General features: G+C 44.3%; 2 protein-coding genes across 2 annotated transcripts in view; one reads left to right on the forward strand and one right to left on the reverse strand.

Moving 5' to 3' along the window:
• Positions 1–139: 139 nt before the first annotated feature.
• Positions 140–5212, forward strand: pax4 (paired box 4). Its single transcript, XM_042316985.1, has 10 exons — positions 140–620; positions 791–921; positions 1149–1364; positions 1472–1562; positions 1657–1803; positions 2049–2131; positions 2231–2303; positions 3828–3907; positions 4110–4206; positions 4494–5212. The coding sequence occupies exons 1-10, from the start codon at positions 587–589 to the stop codon at positions 4832–4834; spliced, it is 1293 nt and encodes a 430-aa protein (XP_042172919.1). The 5' UTR covers positions 140–586; the 3' UTR covers positions 4835–5212.
• Positions 5213–7984: 2772 nt separating this feature from the next.
• The window catches only part of hgfa (hepatocyte growth factor a), a 46983-nt gene continuing 27432 nt past the window's right edge, over positions 7985–27535 (reverse strand). Inside the window, exons 12-18 of the mRNA XM_042316984.1 lie at positions 26530–26565; positions 26143–26257; positions 18824–18898; positions 13374–13511; positions 13087–13193; positions 11988–12130; positions 7985–11828 (exon numbers count right to left, since the gene is read on the reverse strand). Of these exons, the coding sequence (XP_042172918.1) occupies positions 11601–11828; positions 11988–12130; positions 13087–13193; positions 13374–13511; positions 18824–18898; positions 26143–26257; positions 26530–26565 (842 nt within the window). The 3' untranslated portion in view covers positions 7985–11600. The remainder of the gene's footprint in view (positions 11829–11987; positions 12131–13086; positions 13194–13373; positions 13512–18823; positions 18899–26142; positions 26258–26529; positions 26566–27535) is intronic.

Below are 27535 nucleotides of genomic sequence, written 5' to 3' on the forward strand. Positions count from 1 at the left end.
GGCATTGCATTCTTCTGCTTCAAGTTCACAATTGCAATAGGTCTAGTTAACCCATAATAAACTTCTTTTTTTTTTTTTAATCTTGGGGCAAAGATTTTGACCACAACGTTGATAACAAATGTTACATTGGCACTTTATAAGGGTCATCCATATTTATATCCTATAATGTGTGGGGTTAAATATTGTGGTTCGCAGCTTGACTTCCAGACAATCGAGTCTGAATAGACTGGGTTACTTGAGAGTCAGGTACAGTAGGCCTACATGCAATATTGACATTTCTCCTATCACACCACTACGTCATCCAGAAAAGGCTGATAGGGTATATATTTGTGAAGTCGCGCGTGATTCCTGTCAGTGGTGACCTGTGCAACAGACAGGTGTGAATTGGCATCCACTCAGATTCCGAATATTCACATTTTACAGGTGAGGTGTTTTATGCACTTTACAATCAGGTCAGTGCATTTTGGGGATGAAGTTCCTCATATAACAGTTTATTCTCTTGTTTATCAAAGGAACATCAGCGCTGTATATTATACAGGAATTATCTTGTTGTTTCATTTGATACGGCTCTGAAGAACCAATTGACATGTGTGGAACGAATGTGGACCTGTCAAACGATGGTAGGTCTATATTCAAACGAAGGACTAATTATAATGTGTTATTCGATTACTTATATCATTGAATTGAGTGGAGACATTTTTTCCAACAATATGCAAAGACATGTTGATGCATAAAGCGGTAAAATAGGTTTAAATCTTATAAAAGCTATTTTATTCTGTTCTATTCTAAGGGAGCGGGTGTGTCAATCAGCTTGGTGGGGTGTTTCTGAACGGGAGGCCGCTTCCAGCATATAAAAGGAGGAAGATGATCGAACTGGCATCGGAAGGTGTGCGCCCATGCGAGATCTCCAGAATCCTGCAGGTGCGTATCAGCAGGCTTATAGGAGCTCGTGTTTGCGCCCTATTCGATATTATTCGATACATGAAAAGCATAATTTATTTTATTATTAATTTAACTTAATACATTAAATAGTTGTTAAATGGTGTGCTTTCAATGATCGAGTAGTACTTCTGTTATTGTGCTCTGATTGGTGGATATAAATCGTGCGTCAATTCATGAAAACCCAAATGTGCACTCCGCGCTGGCAGGTGTCAAATGGCTGCGTCAGCAAGATTTTGAGCAGGTACCACAAAACCGGCCTCCTGGACCCGAAGGCGACCGGAGGTAGTAGACCTCGACTCCTCACCCCCGAAGTCATCTCGAAAATAATCGAATGCAAGACGAAAAACCCAACAATATTCGCCTGGGAAATCAGAAAGAAGCTCGCGGCCGAAAGAATCTGTAAATCGGCCAAAGTTCCCAGTGTAAGTGAGATCACAAGCTACACCAGAATGATACAAAGTGTGAACAACTGTGAGGGAAATAACTATATTTTCGATTAATTTAAGCATTATTTTCTCCTTGTGAAAAGGTATCCTCTGTAAACAGAATTCTCAGGAAAATTCAACTCGACTCTGCGATGTTGAGTGTGGAGATTTCTGCGCACCACCCCAGATACCCAGGTAGGCTACACATCGTACATCTGGATCTGGGAGAAATACACACATGTATGCCACATACACTGTGCGCAATTTGAAAAACATAGCCATATTCCAGGTCTTCTAGTGGAGACCCCAACGCAGTCAGTAGTGAAGGAGAGGGAGGAGATGGAGACAGTTGAGGTGAACGATCTCCAGCCTCCCCGGCCCCAGCATCGCAACCGCACCACCTTCACCCTGGGGCAGTGCAGAGTGTTAGAGCAAGGTCGGCCTGTACAGTACTGTACTTTAGGCAGAACAATGTCCTACTTTTACTTCGACAACTGTTTATGTACATTTAGGCTGTGTGTTTATGTGGAGTGGATACATTAATGATTAGGCTTAAACGACTTAGTTTGATTGGACTTATTCCTATTTCAACAAGGCTTGTTTTAGAACAGTTGGAAAAGTTGTTATCCTTTCAAGCTTTGAGTGCTCTCTCATTCTATTTCTTCCTCCCAAACGGAGCAGAATTCACACAGAGCCACTATGCAGACATGTTCACCAGGGAAAAACTGGCATCTGAGATCCAACTTCCAGAGGACACCATCAAGGTTACATGACACAAACTATGCATACAACCTATGTCATTTCCTGTAAATGTACCTGTAATAGTGAGCTACATCTGTTATAATTGCCATTCCCCTTTGAAGGTGTGGTTCTCAAACAGAAGAGCAAAATGGAGGAGGGAAGCCAAGTATAAGAGCAGTGTCCACGGAGCACATAGTGAGTGTGTGTATTTTTGTTTATTATGGATCCCCATTTGCTGCTGCCAAGGCAACAGCCACTCTTCTTGGGGTCCAGCAACATTAAGGCAGTTAAAAACTATTTAAAATATTACATTACATTATATTTAATAGCACTTTTCACAACACATTAAGTGTGTTCCCTCAGATACTACTCTACCATCACATCTCTACAGTACAAAATCCATGTGTATGTGTGTGTAGAGTGAGTGTCTTATCATGTGTGTGTGTGTGTGTGTGTGTCTCTTCACAGTCTCCGCTGTTCCATAAGGTGTATTTTTATCTGTTAAAAAAAAGAGATTATTCTGCTTGTATCTGTTACCTGATGTGGAATCAGGTTCCACGTTTGCCAATTGGTTGTGCAGCCAGACGTATTTGCCATTCCTTTTGCCTCATCCCTCTAAACCATCAAATGTTTCAATTCATCAATCCACAGGGACTTAACCGTTTTTACAGTCACTTTCGTAATGGGTCCATGCTTATTAGTAACTGGAAAAATCTATTTCATAAATGTGTCAAGTGCAGCGTCTGGTTGCTCCTCAATACACTGGCATTACACTGGGGTAGCAGGTAGACTAGTGGTTAGAGAGTTGGACTAGTAACCGAAAGGTTGTAAGTTTGAATCCCTGAGCTGACATGGTAAATATCTGTTGTTCTGCCCCTGAACAAGGCAGTTAACCCACTGTTCCTAAGCCATCATTGAAAATAGTGGCTGACTTGCCTAGTTAAATAAAGGTAAAATAATTCCACACCACAGACAAACAAATATTCTTCACATCAACAACAGAGGAATCACTACAACACCTCTTGTATGACCTCTCATAAAGTATATTAGGCCCAGCCTTCAGAATGTTGGTTTTCCTAGATATGGCTACTATATTGTGATCACTACATACAATGGATTTGGATACAGCTTTAAAGCACATTTCTGCTGCATTAGTAAAGATGTGATCAATACATGTTGCTGACTTCATTCCTGTGCTGTTTGTAACTACCATGGTAGGATAACTGATAGCCTGAACCAGGTTGCAGGCACTGGTTGCAGTTTGAAGCATTTTCTTGAGTGGGCAATGTGATGAAAGCCAGTCAATATTTAAATCACCCAGAAAATGTACCTCTGTTGATATCACATACATTATCAAATATTTCACACGTTATCCAGATACTGACTGTTAGCAGTTGGTGGTCTATAGCAGTTGGTGGTCTATAGCAGTTGGTGGTCTATAGCAGTTGGTGGTCTATAGCAGTTGGTGGTCTATAGCAGTTGGTGGTCTATAGCAGTTGGTGGTCTATAGCAGTTGGTGGTCTATAGTTGGTGGTCTATAGCAGTTGGTGGTCTATAGCAGTTGGTGGTCTATAGCAGTTGGTGGTCTATAGCAGTTGGTGGTCTATAGCAGTTGGTGGTCTATAGCAGTTGGTGGTCTATAGCAGTTGGTGGTCTATAGCAGTTGGTGGTCTATAGCAGTTTGAGAGAGAGAATAACAGTTCACTTTTCTTTCTAAAGCTTCATTTCTGATCAACCAAAAGAACAAAGATTTCCCTTCAGTGAATTCGATGACAACAACCAACTCAATGACTCAACAGGTACATAAACAAGCTAAGCCCCCTGAAACATGCAGCATTTCACAAGTTTTAACACCAGATTGTTATGCAAATTGAGTATATACCGCTACAATTAAAAACAATTAATGTGTAGTTAAGTGTTAATAACCTTGTAGCAAGTTACCAGCTGACTAACTAAATGTTATGTTTATCTTGTTTGTGGTGTCATTTCAACTGTGTTTAGACTCACTGGGGTCAGAGGGAGAGTTTGGGAGTACAGTTTGACACTTCATGCTCAGAAATCTCCCAGAGATATGGTCCAGCTACTACAATAGAGAGAGGTGATTAAGCGCTTATTATGTTTGTTTTTTATAAGAAGCCCTTCTTCTGGAGAGCCACTTACCATGCAGGTTTATGCTCCAGTCCTGCCCTAACTCAGCCAACTCCACAAGTCAACTACTCCGTTTCTCAAAGAGAACTTAGCAGGTGTGTTATAGGAGGGCCGAAGCAAACTCCTGCACATTCACCAGAGCTCCAGGATAATTGGCCAACCCTGCTTTAACCATTTCAGAGATGTACCTATAAAACACAATGTGTAGAGTGAATGAATGCACTACCTCACCTACAGGTATAGGAGGAACAGAAGTGTTGGGCTATAGAGGCATCTCCATTCCGCTTCCATCCTCAGCATCTCAATACTCAGGCAGCAACACGTTCCCATTGGTCCATCCCCAGGACGAGAGGACTCCATCGGCTCACCATGCAGAGAGATTCATTTTCCCATTGGCTCATCATTACACAGACGTGAGGACAGTCTTCCCATTGGCTCATCAGACTGAGAGGATGGGACATTCACTGAACTATCATTGGGATGATGGGTCAGATTTCCAATTTGTTCATCACCAAACAGATGAAAGGATTCTATTGGCTCATCACAGGGAGAGGACTGGTGGTCCATCGCTTATATGACAGAATGTCTCTCCCCTTTTCTCGCATCAGTGAATGTCAGAGCCAAACATTCAACACACACACACACACACACACACACACACACACACACACACACACACACACACACACACACACACACACACACACACACACACACACACACACACACACACACACACACACACACACACACACCTCTAAGGCTCTGCTGATTACTCCTGGGCAGGGTATGCAATAGAGTGGGTACAGAGACATTCCAATGGTGACCTAATGTGTTTAAAATTAAATTTCTACAGGCTATTGCAACATATCTCAGTGAAATGTATGACTTTTTCTGTTTTGAAAAGTATTTTCAGTAATAAAAAGCGAGTTTGTAATAGTTGTTATTAGTCCATTGTTGATATACCCACTGAATTGTATCATATCATCAACTCTGAAGAGTTGAGAGACTACCATCTTTAGGCAGGAGAGGGAGACAGAGTCCTATGGATACATTATTTCTCTCGCTGCCAAGTTAATCAGCTTGTTTGAGGGGATCAGTTTGAGTGGGCACAGAATCGCTAATCTTGATCACATAATGCAAAGTTATTTTGGATGCAAGATGCTTGGTAGATCAGTGATTCTGCAATGCAATCCATCTCAAACACAAACAATCTCTCTGAGAGAAAGAAGAATGCTGACAGTGGAGTATCTCTTTTCTGTCAGTGCTCAGTATCGCCACAAGAAAGAGTCATACCCTGAGACCCAGACTACGGTATCCCTGGGGGCCCAGACTACGGTATCCCTGGGTCCCAGACTACGGTATCCCTGGGGGCCCAGACTACGGTATCCCTGGGGGCCCAGACTACGGTATCCCTGGGGGCCCAGACTACGGTATCTCTGGGGGCCAGACTAAGGTATCCCTGGGTACCAAGTCTATTGTGTAGACTGGGGCCCAGACTACGGTATCCCTGGGGGCCAAGACTATGGTATACCCTGGGGCCCAGATTACGGTATGAATGTCTGTTGCTCCGACTAAGTTGTTACAACAGTGATTCTGCTCATCAAGGTCCTACTGTAAATGTAATTGGTAGAGTCAGGTGAGTTAAATTATCATTGGAGCGAGAGTCTGAAGGAGGGTAGTTCTACAGGAGGAAGATTGGGCATCTCTGCTGTACTGTATCCCCTCCACTGGAAACGTGAACCAAAAGAGTTGCCCAAAAACACTCAAAGCCAAGAGACCGTTGTAGTTCTGTGAGGTTTTCCAGTGGCTCTTTTTAATGAATCTTTCCTCGATTACCCACACACTCTCTGAAAATGTATTGAGGTTGAGCAGGCGAGGAGATGTCTGAGAAATGGCAGAAAGATGAGTTGAGATAGAACCATTAGCTCAGAGAGCGATCCAAGTTCAGTTTTTAAGATGGCCTTCTCTTGTAGGCTTTGGAAGGGAGCAGACATACTTCAGCACGGTGACTGAGCAGGATCAACACATAAACACAACACAGGGTCTGAGCATAAACTCCATAGCACTACTTACATATTTCTGAGGTCACTGCAACAAGCTTTTAAATGCTATAAATCATCATGGTTGATTGTTTGATTAAGGTTATTGCAAGAGGATCCCATTGTGTTTACAATGTTGCTCTTGCTTTTGGGAATAGTCCAGCACAAGGTTCACAAATTCCTTTTCGAATGCTTTCCCATTAAGATTCTTATATATATTTTTTCCAGTAGTGGAAAAATTGTACCCAATACCCAATTGTCAAAGTAACGATATCTTAATAGAAAATGACTCAAGTAAAAGTGAAAGACACCCAGTAAAATTCTACTTGAGTAAAAGTCTAAAAGTATTTGGTTTTAAATATACTTAAGTATCAAAAGTAAACGTAATTGCTCAAATATACTTAAGTATAAGTAAAAGTAAAAGTATAAATGATTTATATTAAGCAACCCATTCTCTTGTATTTTTATTTATTTACGGATAGCCAGTGGCACACTCCAACATCAGTTACGAACGAAGCATGTGAGTTTAGTGAGTCCTCCAGATCAGAGGCAGTAGTGATGACCAGGGATGTTCTCTGTTTAGTGAGTCCACCACATCAGAGGCAGTAGGGATGACCAGGGATGTTCTCTGTTTAGTGAGTCCTCCAGATCAGAGGCAGTAGTGATGACCAGGGATGTTCTCTGTTTAGTGAGTCCTCCAGATCAGAGGCAGTAGGGATGACCAGGGATGTTCTCTGTTTAGTGAGTCCTCCAGATCAGAGGCAGTAGGGATGACCAGGGATGTTCTCTGTTTAGTGAGATGACCAGGGATGTTCTCTGCAGTGAGTCCACCAGATCAGAGGCAGAGGGATGACCAGGGATGTTCTCTGTTTAGTGAGTCTGTTTAGTGAGTCCACATCAGAGGCAGTAGGGATGACCAGGGATGTTCTCTGTTTAGTGAGTCCAGTCCCACATCAGAGGCAGTAGGGATGACCAGGGATGTTCTCTGTTTAGTGAGTCCACCACATCAGAGGCAGTAGTGATGACCAGGGATGTTCTCTGTTTAGTGAGTCCACCACATCAGAGGCAGTAGGGATGACCAGGGATGTTCTCTGTTTAGTGAGTCTCTCAGTCCACCACATCAGGCAGTAGGGATGACCAGGGATGTTCTCTGTTTAGTGAGTCCACCACATCAGAGGCAGTAGGGATGACCAGGGATGTTCTCTGTTTAGTGAGTCCACCACATCAGATGTTTAGTCCACCACATCAGAGGCAGTAGGGATGACCAGGGATGTTCTCTGTTTAGTGAGTCCACCAGTAGGGATGACCAGGGATCAGAGGCAGTAGGGATGACCAGGGATGTTCTCTGTTTAGTGAGTCCACCACATCAGAGGCAGTAGGGATGACCAGGGATGTTCTCTGTTTAGTGAGTCCACCACATCAGAGGCAGTAGGGATGACCAGGGATGTTCTCTGTTTAGTGAGTCCTCCAGATCAGAGGCAGTAGGGATGACCAGGGATGTGCTCTAGAAAAGGACATGAATTAGACCATTTTCCTGTCCTGCTAAGCATTCAAAATGTAACAAGTACTTTTGGGTGTCATTCATACTGTAATCTGAAAATGTATGGCGTAAAATGTACATTATTTTCTTTAGAATGTAGTGAAGTAAAAGTTGTCAAAAAAATGAAGTAAAGATACCCCCAAAAATGACTTAAGTAGTAATTTAATGTACTTTACACCACTGTGAATTTACCCAACAGACAAATCTTTTAAATGGATTTATTTCCCAGAAGCACCAGACGTGACCTATTGACTGTTGGGCTGTTAGTCCGGCAAAAGCGAGGAAAAAAGCTATTTCACATCCCGTTACGATGAGGCATAAAGCCTTGGGGTTGGTTCGTGACAAGCCACCGCGGATGAGGCTGAGGTCAGCGCTGACAGGTCGGCCATTTTCTCCTCAGCACCGAGGGGTCATGTATCAAATGAGAACCCCACATGACGGAGGAAGCATGCCACGGTGTCTAGTGTTGCCCAATTGCTGTCTAAGCGTGAACTGAACATCTCTAGCGCTGCCCAAACGTTATGTAAGCGTTAACCGAATGTTGCCGCTAATCCTCTGGTCAGGAACTGGGTCATGGTGGACGGTGGCCATCCAAAACCCATAGACTGAGGTCTTATTGATATGATTGACATGGAAAGTGGGAAAATAATACCCAGAGTAAGAACTTGACCGAGAATATCTTGAATTGTGTTGAGACGGTATGCGTTGCAGAAAACTGTTTGCTGCAAGAATCTTTGTCTGAAGGTTTACTTTAGGAGAGTGACAGACAGACAGACAGACAGACAGACAGACAGACAGACAGACAGACAGACAGACAGACAGACAGACAGACAGACAGACAGACAGACAGACAGACAGACAGACAGACAGACAGACAGACAGACAGACAGACAGACAGACAGACAGACAGACAGACAGACAGACAGACAGACGAAAAGAGTGAAACAAGCTGTAATTTACACTGTAAATGTAATATTAAAACGTGAATATAACAAAATCATATAGTATATAATATTAAAACCCAACCCGACCCTTTAAAAATAGCAGCTGTTATAGAGTTTACAGTATACAAGTTTATGAACAGAGTGACCATATATAGTAAAAAAACTATGTAAATAAGACATTGGAAGTGGAAAATAGTTTTTTTTACACACACACTACTTTACATCCTATTTACATAACAGTAAAATACACTCATAGATCTCTGCGCCAATTCTTTTGTACACTATTGATTCCTGTCCACCTAAAAAAGGCACTGAACAGGTCAAATACTGTGACATAGTTTAACCTAACACACTGAATATTTTAGGACATAGAAATTGGGTGAAATTCTAAATCTTCTTAGGGGCCCAGTTTGAAGAGATCATTAGTCATACAGACACATCTGCTTTCTGTGATTATAAAAATGATGTCATGACTGGTTTTCAGCACTGAAAGAAAGCTATTATTACATTCCCCTATGTCATTACACTTACTGCATGTCAGTATTGTTAAAAGACAAATGACTGACAAAGTGGTATGTTTTGGAACACAACCCATACGTTTCATGTGGTATGTTTTGGAACACAACCCATACATTTCATGTGGTATGTTTTGGAACACAACCCATACGTTTCATGTGGTATGTTTTGGAACACAACCCATACATTTCATGTGGTATGTTTTGGAACACAACCCATACGTTTCATGTGGTATGTTTTGGAACACAACCCATACATTTCATGTGGTATGTTTTGGAACATAACCCATACGTTTCATGTGGTATGTTTTGGAACACAATCCATACATTTCATGTGGTATGTTTTGGAACACAATATACGTTTCATGTAATCCGTATGGCCATTCAGTGTACCTCCAATAATAATGATTGACACACTGAGTTTAGAACATGTACCAAATAAAAAGCCGCCATAATCTTCACCTCTTCTATTAGCGAGACGTGTCGCTTTGTCGACGTCAATCGCTGGCGCCCTCTCACGAGGGCCAGATGTATACAAATAAATAAATAGACTGCACACTACGTTCTAATCCGTTTAAATAGAAAACACAGTGTAGAGAGGAAGCAACTCCACTGACGTCTGGTGTGAGTGAGCCAAGGAAAGGCCCAGATCTATAAGACCTATTAAATAACACAGAGTGCCAGAAATACACTCAATAAGAAACATCTAAATGTGTACTCTGACCACATAACGCACACGCAGCCCACCAGGGGCTAGTGTAGAGTTCCCTCAAAAACTGGAGACATGTTAGCCATGTAGGCTAACTGCTAACGTTTAGCTAAGTAACCGTTAGCATTAGCATTAGTTAGGTAATAGTTACTGAACAGTCTTTCCAAAAACAACCACTTGGTGAATGGTGAGAGTTAGGACCTGTCTAGAAACAACCTTTTGCTCATAGCCGCAAGCTAATAGCCCTACTCCCCAGGTACTGGTGTAGCGCAGTGTATACCAACTCCAGTCCTCAAGTATCCCCAACAGCACACATTTTTGTTGTAACCCTGGACAATCCGGATTCAACATGAGGTGGGCTTGACGATTAGCTGAAAATTTTTATCAGGTGTGCTTGTCTGGGGCCACAACAGAAATGTGTGCTGTTGGGGGCACTGGAGGACTGGAGTTGGTATACACTGCTCTACACCAGCACCTAGGGAGTAGGGCTATGAGCTTACGGCTATGAGCTAGAGGTTGTTTCTATACAGGTTTTAACTCTCACCATTCACCAAGTGGTAACTTCAGAATGACTGAACTTCTAGCCATTACATCATGTGCCCTCAACGTGACCCAGTAGCCATGGACCGTACCAAGTCCTGTCTGGATCTCTCCTCGCATGGCTCTGGTTTTGGTTCTGATCAAATTCAAGTATTTTCCAGGAGACAATACTGAGTCATCCATACCATTCCTATTGTCTTGTGGGCGGAGTGAGAGAACGAATCAATTCACCCCTCTTTATGGCTTAAGAGTATTCATATATTTCACCCCAAAAAATAAGCTTTCCATGTCCTAGAAACTATTGTTTAGAAATGTTATTAAAGCTAATGCCTCAATCACAAAGACAGCGTCAATACATTTTGGTACACCAGAAATCCATTCATTTCCAATGGAACGCTGCGTTTGCCTTGCAGCATTGCGTTGCAGAGGCAGTTGCAGTGTGTTCTTTGTGGTGCATACCTTGGATTTATCAAGCTATGCATCACATTGTATGCATAGACAGCTTGACAGAAATGGTAGCAGAAGGTGAATGTTGAACTTTTCTTGCGCACAATCCAAATGATGCTAGGTACTACTTTGTGTATTGACGCTATCAGTGTGATCAAGGCGTAACAACCTGGTCCTGCATTAATCAATTTGCATATTATAAGAATCCTTCATATCCTTTTCACCCTCTCTGAACATGTCGTTGTATTCCCAGCCTCTGAACATCCCAAAATATCTCTTCCATTCATGGTGGTTTTCCCCTCCCAAAACTGAGGCGACGTCCAGCCACGAAGCCCCAACATGGCTACTTTCCATAAAGTCAGTTTCCTCATTCTTACATCTCCCAACCGTCTTGTTAGTTAGACATCCTCTGTTGGAGAGATCATTCTCCATCCTCCCAGCTTGTGGTACAGTCCTAAATATTCCACCCCTCCTCTTACAGTGCTGTGGTCAGTCCTGAATGCTCCACCCCTCCTCTTGCAGGCTAGTGGTACAGTCCTGAATGCTCCAACCCTCCTCTTGCAGGCTAGTGGTACAGTCCTGAATGCTCCACCCATCCTCTTGCAGGCTAGTGGTACAGTCCTGAATGGAGCGGTTTGGTCTGTGCTTCTTCCAGTAGTTTTTCCTCCAACCTGGAGTAGTGTATGAAGACTTTGTGGATCCACCCCGAGTAGTAGGCCACATTGACGAAGATGGCGGGCCGCCGGGCCAGGGCACAGCCCCGGCCGTGGATGCTCACGCCCACGATGACTTTGCTCTCTCGCTCCTGACACACCAATGGGCCACCGTAGTCTCTCTGAGAGGGACAAACCAATAGCAGGTTAGCGTGGTGCTCATGCAGCCAATCAAAAGGCATTATGGTAGATATACTAATAGCTTGAAGTAATAACTGAGTCACACAATGTCGAGTCAATGCATGTTTCAGATAATTTAGAGTAATGTTTATGACGCTCACCTCACACACTCCCTGGTCTTTCCTGCCCCCGGCACACACTTTGCTGTCGGTGACAGGCAGGGTTTTGTTGTGGAGCTCAGAACACCAGTCGTTACTGACCATGGGCAGACTCACAGCTTTCAGTGCCCCCTCATATCCTGTCCCTGAACAGGAAGTAGCCGGAAATAAAGCAGGAAACAGTCAGTCTACTGTCCAAACACCATTTCACCATGTTCCAAACCTATAACCCTAGACAACATGTTTGTCTATATGGTGTCATTGTGGGGGACTTTACTCACACATTCGACACATGATTTCCTAAGGCCTCTTTTCCAAATATCATGGATCACTTGATCCAATACCCCCCAATCTCTTCACCACACCATAGCATGAAACAAAGGTCATACAGAATACACTTAGTGGCCAGTTTACTAGGTACACCCATCTAGTACCGGATCAGAACCCTTTTGCCTCCAGAACTGCCTCAATTCTTTGGGGAATTGGAAACATTGCTCAATTGGTATCAAGGGGCCTAAAGTGTGCCAGGAAAACGGTCTCCACACCATTATACCACCACCACCCGCCTGTACCGTTGACACCAGGCAGGTTGGGGCCATGGACTCCTGCTGCTTAAGGCAAAAACCTGACTCTGCCATCAGCATGACGCAACAGGAACCAGGATTCATCTGACCAGATTATGTTTTTCCACTCCTTATTCACCAGTGTTGGTGATCGCGTGCTCACTGGAGACGTTTCTTCTTGTTTTTTGTTTGTTGCACCATTCTCAGTAAACCCTAGACACTGTTGTGGGTTAAAAGCCCAGGAGGTCAGCTGTTTCTGAGATACTGGACTTGGCAGGCCTGGCACCAACAATCATACCATGCTCAAAGTCGCTTTGGTCACTCGTTTTGCCCATTCTAACGTTCAGTCAAATAGTAACTTTATATAGCAAGCCACAGCCCCGTGACTCACTGTCTGTAGGAGCAAAGCATTTTTGTGAATGGGGTGGTGTACCTAATAAACTGGCTATTGAGTGTATATAGATAATAAGACACCACACAGGGATAAGACACCACACAGGGATAAGACACCACACAGGAACAGTCATGTAGGGCAGTACCTTTGGTCTCTCCCCAGCCGTACATGAGACAGTTGGTTCCGTCTGTGACCCCACAGCCTGCTACTGGGAGCTGGATGGTGAAGGCATGCTCAGAGAGAGGGGCAGGCCTAGGCATGGACACATAAACACATGAATGAATAAATAAATGGTTGCTGTGCCTACAATGCATGATTGAGAAGGAATTCATGGATGGATGGATGGATTGATTACATTTTTAACATTCATTTTACCAGGTAAGTAAAATGGCTGACTGACTGTCTCACTGAATGAATGAATGCTATTCTTACTTGGCCAGTTTGAGCAGGGCCAGGTTGGATCCCTCCGGGCCACAGACCACGTGTGCGATGCGGAGCCTGGGGTGGTCCAAGGACGAGTTGAGGTGAAGGAGGCCAACCTGTACACTGTACTCACTCAGGTCTGGAACACTGAGGACCACAGAGACTACTGTCAGGCACATTCCAAATAGGGTTGACCACACATTGACCAGTCAGTATAAACTGAACATAGTATAAGAGGTATACGCTGAAGAAAACATTGGCCACAGCTTGTATAAACACTATAATAAATAATATAATATAATACAATACAGTACTGCAGTATTCTACTCTATTCTCTGTATGAACACGTATCATTGGCCACATACTAACCACAGCTACCAGCATCACTAAACTGACACTAGACTATAGAACGCCTCAGCATGCACTCTACAAACTCACTCAATCTGGCTCCTCAACTAACTGTGTTCAACGACCCACATACAGCACATTGCATAGTGAGCAACAAGCTACTGAACTAATGCTGATGCCAATGACCAGTCTTTATTTTTTTATTTCACCTTTATTTAACCAGGTAGGCTAGTTGAGAACAAGTTCTCATTTACAACTGCAACCTGGCCAAGATAAAGCATAGCAGTGTGAACAGACAACACAGAGTTACACATGGAGTAAACAATTAACAAGTCAATAACACAGTAGAAAAAAAGGGGAGTCTATATACATTGTGTGCAAAAGGCATGAGGAGGTAGGCGAATAATTACAATTTTGCAGATTAACACTGGAGTGATAAATGATCAGACGGTCATGTACAGGTAGAGATATTGGTGTGCAAAAGAGCAGAAAAGTAAATAAATAAAAACAGTATGGGGATGAGGTAGGTAAAAATGGGTGGGCTATTTACCGATAGACTATGTACAGCTGCAGCGATCGGTTAGCTGCTCAGATAGCAGATGTTTGAAGTTGGTGAGGGAGATGAAAGTCTCCAACTTCAGCGATTTTTGCAATTCGTTCCAGTCACAGGCAGCAGAGAACTGGAACAAAAGGCGGCCAAATGAGGTGTTGGCTTTAGGGATGATCAGTGAGATACACCTGCTGGAGCGCGTGCTACGGACGGGTGTTGCCATCGTGACCAGTGAACTGAGATAAGGCGGAGCTTTACCTAGCATGGACTTGTAGATGACCTGGAGCCAGTGGGTCTGGCGACGAATATGTAGCGAGGGCCAGCCGACTAGAGCATACAAGTTGCAGTGGTGGGTGGTATAAGGTGCTTTAGTGACAAAGCGGATGGCACTGTGATAAACTGCATCCAGTTTGCTGAGTAGAGTGTTGGAAGCAATTTTGTAGATGACATCGCCGAAGTCGAGGATTGGTAGGATAGTCAGTTTTACTAGGGTAAGTTTGGCGGCGTGAGTGAAGGAGGCTTTGTTGCGGAATAGAAAGCCGACTCTTGATTTGATTTTCGATTGGAGATGTTTGATATGAGTCTGGAAGGAGAGTTTACAGTCTAGCCAGACACCTAGGTACTTATAGATGTCCACATATTCAAGGTCGGAACCATCCAGGGTGGTGATGCTGGTCAGGCGTGCGGGTGCAGGCAGAGAACGGTTGAAAAGCATGCATTTGGTTTTGCTAGCGTTTAAGAGCAGTTGGAGGCCACGGAAGGAGTGTTGTATGGCATTGAAGCTCGTTTGGAGGTTAGATAGCACAGTGTCCAAGGACGGGCCGGAAGTATATAGAATGGTGTCGTCTGCGTAGAGGTGGATCAGGGAATCGCCCGCAGCAAGAGCAACATCATTGATATATACAGAGAAAAGAGTCGGCCCGAGGATTGAACCCTGTGGCACCCCCATAGAGACTGCCAGAGGACCGGACAGCATGCCCTCCGATTTGACACACTGAACTCTGTCTGCAAAGTAATTGGTGAACCAGGCAAGGCAGTCATCCGAAAAACCAAGGCTACTGAGTCTGCCGATAAGAATATGGTGATTGACAGAGTCGAAAGCCTTGGCAAGGTCGATGAAGACGGCTGCAGGTGCACCCGTGACCGGCTTGGAAACCAGATTGCACAGCGGAGAAGGTACGGTGGGATTCGAGATGGTCAGTGACCTGTTTGTTGACTTGGCTTTCGAAGACCTTAGATAGGCAGGGCAGGATGGATATAGGTCTGTAACAGTTTGGGTCCAGGGTGTCTCCCCCTTTGAAGAGGGGGATGACTGCGGCAGCTTTCCAATCCTTGGGGATCTCAGATGATATGAAAGAGAGGTTGAACAGGCTGGTAATAGGGGTTGCGACAATGGCGGCAGATAGTTTCAGAAATAGAGGGTCCAGATTGTCAAGCCCAGCAGATTTGTACAGGTCCAGGTTTTGCAGCTCTTTCAGAACATCTGCTATCTGGATTTGGGTAAAGGAGAACCTGGAGAGGCTTGAGCGAGTAGCTGCTGGGGGGGCGGAGCTGTTGGCCGAGGTTGGAGTAGCCAGGCGGAAGGCATGGCCAGCTGTTGAGAAATGCTTGTTGAAGTTTTCGATAATCATGGATTTATCGGTGGTGACCGTGTTACCTAGCCTCAGTGCAGTGGGCAGCTGGGAGGAGGTGCTCTTGTTCTCCATGGACTTCACAGTGTCCCAGAACTTTTTGGAGTTGGAGCTACAGGATGAAAACTTCTGCCTGAAGAAGCTGGCCTTAGCTGACTGACTGCGTGTATTGGTTCCTGACTTCCCTGAACAGTTGCATATCGCGGGGACTATTCGATGCTATTGCAGTCCGCCACAGGATATTTTTGTGCTGGTCGAGGGCAGTCAGGTCTGGAGTGAACCAAGGGCTATATCTGTTCTTAGTTCTGCATTTTTTGAACGGAGCATGCTTATCTAAAATGGTGAGGAATTTACTTTTAAAGAATGACCAGGCATCCTCAACTGACGGGATGAGGTCAATGTCCTTTCAGGATACCCGGGCCAGGTCGATTAGAAAGGCCTGCTCACAGAAGTGTTTTAGGGAGCATTTGACAGTGATGAGGGGTGGTCGTTTGACTGCGGCTCCGTAGCGGATACAGGCAATGAGGCAGCGATCGCTGAGATCCTAGTTGAAGACAGCGGAGGTGTATTTGGAGGGCCAGTTGGTCAGGATGACGTCTATGAGGGTGCCCTTGTTTACAGATTTAGGGTTGTACCTGGTGGGTTCCTTGATGATTTGTGTGAGATTGAGGGCATATAGCTTAGATTGTAGGACTGCCGGGGTGTTAAGCATATCCCAGTTTAGGTCACCTAACAGAACAAACTCTGAAGCTAGATGGGGGGCGATCAATTCACAAATGGTGTCCAAGGCACAGCTGGGAGCTGAGGGGGGTCGGTAGCAGGCGGCAACAGTGAGAGACTTATTTCTGGAGAGAGTAATTTTCAAAATTAGTAGTTCGAACTGTTTGGGTATGGACCTGGAAAGTATGACATTACTTTGCAGGCTCTCTCTGCAGTAAACTGCAACTCCTCCCCCTTTGGCAGTTCTATCTTGACGGAAAATGTTATAGTTGGGTATGGAAATCTCAGATTTCTCAGTGCCTGGGGACATGCAGGGCCTGGGTTTACCTCCACATCACCCGCAGAACAGAGGAGGAGTAGAATGAGGGTGCGGCTAAAGGCTATCAAAACTGTCTTGATGAAAGCAAGGTTCTGTAATGTCGGCATGAGGAGTACAGCTAAACCACTCACTAGGAGTACAGCTAAACCACTCACTAGGAGTACAGCTAAACCACTCACTAGGAGTACAGCTAAACCACTCACTAGGAGTACAGCTAAACCACTCACTAGGAGTACAGCTAAACCACTCACTAGGAGTACAGCTAAACCACTCACTAGGAGTCCAGCTAAACCACTCACTAGGAGTACAACTAAACCACTCACTAGGAGTACAGCTAAACCACTCACTAGGAGTACAGCTAAACCACTCACTAGGAGTACAGCTAAACCACTCACTAGGAGTACAGCTAAACCACTCACTAGGAGTACAACTAAACCACTCACTAGGAGAACACTAAACCACTCACTAGGAGTACAACTAAACCACTCACTAGGAGTACCACTAAACCACTCACTAGAGTACCAACCATGAATGATAAGAATGCATTAGGAGCTTAACACAGTCTAGATGGGGAGGAAACAGTTCAGTCTTATCTGATTGACAGACTCATCTTAAAGTTGGATTCCTGCACTTAAGCCTTCTCATTGTCTGTGGATGAGGCCTGGTTTGATTTGTTGCCAAAATATCTCTCAAATGACTATGAAGTGATTGTAAGTTCACTGAATAAACGCTCCTTCTAAATGACCCTCTTATCACAGTGTGTCATTACAAGGCACAGGAGTTTTCCTGACCATAATATTACTTACCGCAGACACTGTTCCTTTGTAAAGTGTCTTTAGGTTCTCGAAAAGCACTATACAAATCACATGTTTTTTAAAACTATTAATATTACCTGCCAATTCTTTGTTATGGCCTATAACTTGGGCTCAAAAACATTCTGACTACTGTATGAAAAGAAAAGCCTGGCCCAACCTCATATTTCTGGTGTACTATGATTGAGACAACGGCAAAAAGTAACAAAAACATATTGAAAAAATGGGTGAAACGCAAAAACAATCTAAAGCCCATACATCCATTAATACACTACATGGATCAAGGAGCTTTTCATTCACACTGCTATTGCAGATCTGGACACAGTGACACGGTCCGGGCGCAGACGCTAAACAGATCTGTAGAGGCTGGAGCATCCTGGGCCATATCTCAGCTCTGCTGGGGCAGAGGGTCTGTCACTAGCTTTATCATAAACAGGATATGGGCAGGCTGCATCTTCACTTAGAATTGGATTGGGGGAAAAGAGAGGAAGGGAAGAGGGAGAGAGGGATGGAGATAGAGATAGACAGACAGACAGATGGTGAGAGTAGTAGGGAGAGGGAAGAGGGAGGGATGGAGATAGACAGACAGACAGGGATGGAGAGAGTAGTAGGGAGAGGGAAGAGGGAGGGATGGAGATAGAGATAGACAGACAGGGATGGAGAGAGTAGTAGGGAGAGGGAAGAGGGAGGGATGGAGATAGACAGACAGGGGGATGGAGAGAGTAGTAGGGAGAGGGAAGAGGGAGGGATGGAGATAGTGATAGACAGACAGAGGGATGGAGAGAGTAGTAGGGAGAGGGAAGAGGGAGGGATGGAGATAGAGATAGACAGACAGGGATGGAGAGAGTAGTAGGGAGAGGGAAAGACGGAGACAGAGTTGGAGGAAGAGGAAGAATAAAGAACTGATAGAGAAGCAGAGAGAACATATTATACAGACTCCCCAGGTCTTTGTTTTAACTCTGTTTCCATTCAACCTCTCTTCTCTCTCTCTTCTTCTCCCTATGCCTCCTACTGTCTCTCACCTCTGCTTTGAATGAGGGAGAAAAAGAAAGTGAGAAAAAGATGTATGGAGAGATTACCAGGAGGAGAAGCACTGTTGATCCGTCAGCACCCATTCCTCTCGGATCAGCGAGCCCCCGCACCAGTGAGTGTTCCTGGGTAGGGAACAGGACATCATGATGAGCTTAGTCCCATGCTCTATAGATGCTGTTTGTACTGTATCCAACTCTTAATAAAAAAATACAGAAAAATAAATATGTTTTACAGTCACACAGGTGCAGTGAAATGTGTTGTTTTACAGGGTCAGTCAAAGGAGTAAAGCACCCAAGAGAAATTAGGGTTAGGTGCCTTGCTTAACGACACAGACAGATTTTCCACCTTGACCTTTCGGTTACCGGCCCAACGCTCTAACTGCTAGGCTGTCTGCCGCCCTCTTCCATCCATGTCAAGTCATACAGTCAAACCTTGAGGTCCTCCTCAACATCTGGACATTCTTTCATAATGTGTATGGATCTGTCTCAAACAGCACCCCATTCCCTATTTAGTGCACTACCTTTGATTAGGGCCAATAGGCTGTCTGCCGCCGAAACTCTTCCATCCATGCATCAAGATCATACAGTCAAACAATAATTAGTCTCTGAGTATTTTATTAGCCCACATCCCCCGACTCAGCCCCTCCCCGTCGGGCCACCAGCTATGCAGAAACACCCATACCCCACACCCTGACCCAACACACCCTACCCCCTGACCCAACACACCCACACCCTACCCCTACCCCTGACCCAACACACCCTACCCCTACACCCTGACCCAACCCCTACCCCCTACACCCTGACCCAACACACCCTACCCCTACACCCTGACCCAACACACCCTGACCCAACACACCCTACCCCCTACACCCTGACCCAACACACCCTACCCCTTACACCCACCCCTGACCCAACACACCCTACCCCTACACCCTGACCCAACACATCCACCCCCTGACCCTGACCCAACACACCCTACCCCTACCCCCTGACCCAACACACCCTACCCACACCCTGACCCCCACCCTACCCCACACCCTGACCCAACACACCCACCCCTACACCCCCCCAACACACCCTGACCCAACACACCCTACCCCCCTGACCCAACACCCTACCCCCTGACCCAACACGCCATACACCCTGACCCAACACACCATACCCCCTACACCCTGACCCAACACACCCTACTCAGACACAGGCAGTAGTGCTGACACATACAGTTGAAGTCAGAAGTTTACATACACCTCAGCCAAATACATTTAAACTCAGTTTTTCACAATTCCTGACATTTAATCTTAGTAAAATATCCCTGTCGTAGGTCAGTTAGGATCACCACTTTATTTTAAGAATGTGAAATGTCAGAATAATAGTAGAGAGAATGATTTTTTTCAGCTTTCATCACATTCCCAGTGGGACAGAAGTTTACATACACTCAATTAGTATTTGGTAGCATTGTCTTTAAATTGTTCAATTTGGGTCAAATGTTTCAGGTAGCCTTGCACAAGCTTCCCACAATAAGTTGGGTGAATTTTGGCCCATTCCTTCTGACAGAGCTGGTGTAACTGAGTCAGGTTTGTAGGCCTCCTTGCTCGCACACGCTTTTTCAGTTCTGCCCACAAATGTATAGGATTGAGGTCAGGGCTTTGTGATGGCCACTCCAATACCTTGACTTTGTTGTCCTTAAGCCATTTTGCCACAACTTTGGAAGTATGCTTGGGGTCATTGTTCATTTGGAAGACACATTTGCGACCAAGCTTTAACTTCCTGACTGATGTCTTAAGATGTTGCTTCAATTTGTAATTTGTTTTATTTTTTATTTAACCTTTATTTAACCAGGTAGGTTAGTTGAGAACAAATTCTCATTTGCAACTGCGAACTGGCCAAGATAAAGCATAGCAATTCGACACAAACAACAACACAAAGTTACACATGGAGAAAACAAAACATAGTCAATAATACAGTAGAACAAAAGAAAACAAAAAGTCTATATACAGTGAGTGCAAATGAGGTAAAATAAGGGAGTTAAGGCAATAAATAGGCCATGGTGGCAAAGTAATTACAATATAGCAATTAAACACGGGAATGGTAGATGTGCAGGAAATGAATGTGCAAGTAGAGATACTGGGGTGCAAAGGAGCAAGATAAATAAATAAACACTGTATGGGGATGAGGTAGGTAGATAGATGGGCTGTTTACAGATGGGCTATGTACAGGTGCAGTGATCTGTAAGCTGCTCTGACAGCTGGTGCTTAAAGCTAGTGAGGGAGATATGAGTCTCTAGCTTCAGAGATTTTTGCTGTTTGTTCCAGTCATTGGCAGCAGAGAACTGGAAGGAAAGACGACCAAAGGAGGAATTGACTTTGGGGGTGACCAGTGAGATATACCTGCTGGAGCGCGTGCTACGAGTGGGTGCTGTCATGGCCACCAGTGAGCTGAGATAAGGCGGGGCCACACCTTTACCACAGTGATAGACTGCATCCAGTTTGTTGAGTAGAGTGTTGGAGGCTATTTTATAGATGACATCACCGAAGTCGAAGATTGGTAGGATGGTCAGTTTTACGAGGGTATGTTTGGCAGCATGAGTGAAGGATGCTGCGATATAGGAAGCCAATTCTAGATTTAATTTTGGATTGAAGATGCTTAGTGTGAGTCTGGAAGGAGAGTCAGTCTACCCAGACACCTAGGTATTTGTAGTTGTCCACGTATTCTAAGTCAGAGCCGTCCAGAGTAGTGATGCTGGACGGGCGAGCAGGTGCGGGCAGTGATCGGTTGAATAGCTTGCATTTAGTTTTACTTGCGTTTAAGAGCAGTTGGAGGCCACGGAAGGAGAGTTGAATGGCATTGAAGCTCGTCTGGAGGTTAGTTAACACAGTGTCCAAAGAGAGGCCAGAAGTATACAGAATGGTGTCATTTTTAGAGGTGTACCAGAGAATCACCAGCAGTAAGAGCAACATCATTGATGTATACAGAGAAGAGAGTCGGCCCGAGGATTGAACCCTGTGGCACCCCATAGAGATTGCCAGAGGTCCGGACAACAGGCCCTCCGATTTGACACACTGAACTCTATCAGAGTAGTAGCTGGTAAACCAGGCGAGGAAATCATTTGAGAAACCAAGGCCGTCGAGTCTGCCAATAAGAATGTGGTGATTGACAGAGTCGAAAGCCTTGGCCAGGTCGATGAATACGGCTGCACAGTAATGTCTCTTATCGATGGTGGTTATGATGTCGTTTAGGACCTTGAGCATGGCTGAGGTGCACCCATGACCAGCTCTGAAACCAGATTGCATAGCGGAGAAGGTACGGTGGGATTCGAAATGGTCGGTAATCTGTTTGTTTACTTGGCTTTCGAAGACCTTAGAAAGACAGGGTAGGATAGATATAGGTCTGTAGCAGTTTGGGTCTAGAGTGTCACCCACGTTGAAGAGGGGGATGACCGCGGCAGCTTTCCAATCTTTGGGAATATATCCACATAATTTTCTATTTTGTGAAGTGCACCAGTCTCTCCTGCAGCAAAGCACCACCACAACATGATGCTGCCACCCCCATCCTTCACGGTTGGGATGGTCTTCTTGGGCTTGCAAGCCTCCCCCTTTCTCCTCTAAACATAACAATGGTCATCATGGCCAAACAGTTCTATTTTTGTTTAATCAGAACAGAGGACATTTCTCCAAAAAGTACGATCTTTGTCCCCATGTGCAGTTGCAAACCGTAGTCTGGCTTTTTTGAGGCGGTTTTGGAGCAGTGGCCTCTTCCTTGCTGAGCGACCTTTCAGGATATGTCGATATAGGACTCATTTTACTGTGGATATTGATACTTTGTACCTGTTTCCTCCAGCATCTTCACAAGGTCCTTTGCTGCTGTTCTGGGATTGATCTGCACTTTTTGCACCAAAGTACGTTCATCTCTAGGAGACAGAACGCGTCTCCTTCCTGAGCGGTATGACGGCTGCGTGGTCCCATGGTGTTTATACTTGCGTACCATTGTTTGCACAGATGAACGTGGTACATTCAGGCGTTTGGAAATTGCTCCCAAGGATGAACCAGACTTGTGGAGGTTTCCAATTTTTTTCTGAGGTCTTTGCTGATTTCTTTTGATTTTCCATTATGTCAAGCAAAAAGGCACTGAGTTTGAAGGTAGGCCTTGAAATACATCCACAGGTACACCTCCAATTGACTCAAATGATGTCAATTACCCTATCAGAAGCCTCTAATGCCATGACATAATTTTCTGGAATTTTCCAACCTGTTTAAATGCACAGTCAACTTAGTGTATGTAAACCTCTGACCCACTGGAATTGTGATACAGTGAATTGAGTGTGAAATAACCTGTTTGTAAACAATTGTTTGAAAAATTATTTGTGTCATCCACAAAGTAGATAACCGTCTTGACAAAACTATAGTTTGTTAACAAGAAATGTGTGGAGTGGTTGAAAAATGACTTTTAATGACTCCAACCTAAGTGTATGCAAACCTCCGACTTCAACTGTATGTAAAAAATAGCACTGGAGATAAAACTCACCACTATAACTGTTCCTCTGTCTGGAGATAAAACTCACCACTATAACTGTCCCTCTGTCTGGAGATACAACTCACCACCATAACTGTTCCTCTGTCTGGAGATACAACTCACCACTATAACTGTTCCTCTGTCTGGAGATACAACTCACCACTATAACTGTTCCTCTGTCTGGAGATACAACTCACCACTATAACTGTTCTTCTGTCTGGAGATACAACTCACCACTATAACTGTTCCTCTGTCTGGAGATACAACTCACCACTATAACTGTTCCTCTGTCTGGAGATACAACTCACCACTATAACTGTTCCTCTGTCTGGAGGTACAACTCACCACTATAACTGTTCCTCTGTCTGGAGGTACAACTCACCACTATAACTGTTCCTCTGTCTGGAGGTACAACTCACCACTATAACTGTTCCTCTGTCTGGAGATACAACTCACCACTATAACTGTTCCTCTGTCTGGAGATACAACTCACCACTATAACTGTTCCTCTGTCTGTTCCTCTGTCTGGAGATACAACTCACCACTATAACTGTTCCTCTGTCTGGAGATACAACTCACCACTATAACTGTTCCTCTGTCTGGAGATACAACTCACCACTATAACTGTTCCTCTGTCTGGAGATACAACTCACCACTATAACTGTTCCTCTGTCTGGAGATACAACTCACCACTATAACTGTTCCTCTGTCTGGAGATACAACTCACCACTATAACTGTTCCTCTGTCTGGAGATACAACTCACCACTATAACTGTTCCTCTGTCTGGAGATACAACTCACCACTATAACTGTTCCTCTGTCTGGAGATACAACTCACCACTATAACTGTTCCTCTGTCTGGAGATACAACTCACCACTATAACTGTTCCTCTGATGGCTCGCTCATCACAGCAAAACAGGCACATGGCAGACACTTTCACTACAGGAATCATGAGGATAATGTAAAGCACTTTACTGTTTGACCAAATCCTGGTTTTAGACGCCCCCCCCAAAATAGGACATTTTGAGCAAGGTGACAATGTAGAATATGTTCTTTCTATGTTCATAAGCACCCTTTTGTTTTTTATGATCCATGATCTTGGCTGTCTACCTCATGGTTTCCCAAACTCGGTCCTGGGACACATTTTGGTTTTTGCACAGCTGGTTGAAATAATCACAGTTTTATGATGAGTTGGTAGTGCTAGGGCAAAAACCAACATGTTCACCCGGGGAGGAGCAGGTCTCTTTGTTGATGCCGCGTTTGATTTTGAATATGAGTTTTTGTGACCGTAGCACAGCCAATCAGAAAACCGGGCTGGCCCATCTTGGTAAAGAGGCCACTGTATAAAAAATAAATTGCACAAAAATCTTTAAACAGGCCCATGAGCCGATGGCCATGTCACTTTTTCTGTTTTTATTTTTGATAATATTTGTCCATTTCGACCAAAAACTGGTCCAGCCCATGTGGCATTTGCCAGAATTGCCAGATGGCCCTGGACAAGTCGATCTCCAAGGCATTCCTTGGACTGTTTTTAATAGGTTCACGTTGAATAGGGTTTTATTTTTTAAAGTCATATTTAAAACTGAATCTGAGGGGTAGATCTCAGCCTGCATTTTGACTCAGAAAGTGATCTCGGCTCAAAAAGGTTTGGTCACCACTGACATAGAGTTTGACTCTAAGTAATGAGAGGTGGAAAAGTGTTCCAGAGCAAAAAGCGAATAACAACAGTACCAGAACTATATTGATTGATGTTGAAGTATCCGGTAACATGGGTAGTTTGAACATGGAAGAATGCATATGCTCAGCAGCCAATCATTTTGTCTCTGTGGTTTATTTTTTGTTATTATTTCATTTTTTTCAAGTGTCCAAGTTTAACATGCCTATGTTACATGAGTCTTCAACTTCCATCAATGTTTTTACATTCATGTCTTCCCTCTATTTGTCTTTGAACAGAAGGATGCAGATTCAGCACATAAAACACATGGGCATGTTCAGTCTTTCATACGACAAAGTTCAGTAAACTCTTAGAAAAAAAGGTGCCATCTAAAACCTAAAAGGGTTCTTCAGAAGCAGAACCCTTTTTGGTTCCAGGTAGAACACTTTTGGTTCAGGGTAGAATCCTTATGGGTTCCATGTAGAACCCTTTCCACAGAGGGTTCTACATGGAACCCAAAGGGGTTGTACCTGGGACCAAAAAGGGTGCTCCTACGGGGACAGCTGAAGAACCTTTTGGAACCCTTTTTTCTAAGGATGTACAGCTGTGTTCTAGCACAAACATAGGGCTGCCAAAACTAATACACTTTAAGGACTTCATCTTCAGAGCAATAACAAAATGGCACTTTGCTGAAAAGTGTTTAGCGTAAAATGATAAAGAAGGAGCACTTGTTTGCCTTGCAAACCGACAGAAGACTCAAACTAGGTGTACCATGCTTATGTGATGAGTCACTTGGCCTGAGACCTCAATGCCTAGACTTCAGCTCAGCTGGCTAACCTAAGACACGTTAGCTCCCCTAGCTAATGCCTTTTAGCTCTATTGGCTAACACTGTCCTGCGCAAGAGACATGGGTTCAAACCCAGGTTAGTCACGTATTCCGTAGTGGTGTTCCTGTGCATTCAGTAGTGATGTTCCTGTGCATTCAGTAGTGATGTTCCTGTGCATTCAGTAGTGATGTTCCGGTGCATTCAATAGTGGTGTTCCTGTGCATTCAGTTGTGGTATTCCTGTGCATTCAGTAGGGGTGTTCCTGTGCATTCAGTAGGGGTGTTCCTGTGCATTCAGTAGGGGTGTTCCTGTGAACTTAGTAGGGGTGTTCCTGTGCATTCAGCTGTGGTGTTCCTGTGTAGAGGAGGGCTCTTACCCTTTCTGGATGCTGACAACCCAGCTACCATCCTTAGCCTTGTGGACCTGGGCCCCTCCAACAATCCGGGTGGTCTTGTGGATGAAGCAGGATGTCTTAGACACGAGAGAGATGCCTTGGGGTAAGAGAGAAGACAACTCATCTGGGTTAGACTCTGGGGAAATATTTTAACTTTCTATTATTACTAAAGAAGAGAGTATACTTGGTCCAGGTTCAACTACATTGAACGGCAGCGGGAGTGATCAGTTATCCAGCCAAGCATGAACCCTGGTAATAAATAAACTGTACAGCTACAAGAGAAAGTTAGGAATAGAGGGAGATATACAAAGAGAGAGAGAGAGAAGGTGAATAGTAAGCAAGAGAATGCTACATTAATATGACACTCACTTCTTGGGTGGGCAGAGATGTTCGGAGACTTATCACCTGAAACAAAACAATTCAACAATTCAACACACGGACCTCACAAAGACAGGACATGACATATTTCACATGAACCCACTCAAAATTAACATACAAAGTACGCAACCTCAACTCCCCTCTTCAAAACTATTCCTACCATTTAGTCCTAGCTCAAATGATCTCTGCATCTATCTGCATTGCAGTTGGGCGGCTATATTGAATTGAACCCACAGCAAATACATTTCCTCCAGTCAAGCTCCCAAAAACTTCACGGATCGACATGTTTACATTACAGAGATGTAACCGCGAGGCCACTTGAAAAAGGTCCCCATCAATGTGAACTGATTACAGTCCGCCAAGATGATATAGGGTACAACAAAAACACATCACTAAACTCTGAATCAGTGAATGGCTTTGCAAATAATAAAAGCGGTCTGGATGAGATTCGACATCTGTTGGGAGTTAGAGTGTGTCCATTCTGTGCCAGATAGCTAAGTGAAACCACTGCACTAAGCCATAACATAACTGTAACAAGTGATGTGAGTAAGTGAAGCTTTGCAGCAAATTTCAGTCGTTAGACTATGTAATTCATTGTAGTGTTACAAATGTGCAATAGTCACGTCAACGGAAACGTCACAAACAAAGTGATAGCTGTATTACTCATTGTCATGTTCCCCAGTTTCTGTGTTGTGGTTTGTGTATTTGTATGTATGTGTGTGTTTCAGGATGGCTTCCTGAAATTCCCTCAAGCAGCTGATTGGTCAGCCCCCATTGCTAATTGGAGAGATGACCCCGCCCCCCTTTGCTTTGGTTCTGTCCAGCCCCTTTTCCCAAAAATATCCGTGTTATGGAATAAATTCCCTGTAAATGGTACCGATCTCTGCCTTTGTCATCCTTACTCGCACCTACAGTCCCAGACCTCTTTCACTCCACGGGGAGTGGAGTTGTAGCAGGGTGTTGCGTTCCCTCTTCCTAGAGGCGTGTGTAACACTCA

Source organism: Oncorhynchus tshawytscha, unplaced genomic scaffold (assembly GCF_018296145.1).
Source record: "Oncorhynchus tshawytscha isolate Ot180627B unplaced genomic scaffold, Otsh_v2.0 Un_contig_1775_pilon_pilon, whole genome shotgun sequence".
In the NCBI taxonomy this organism is placed as follows: domain Eukaryota; kingdom Metazoa; phylum Chordata; class Actinopteri; order Salmoniformes; family Salmonidae; genus Oncorhynchus; species Oncorhynchus tshawytscha.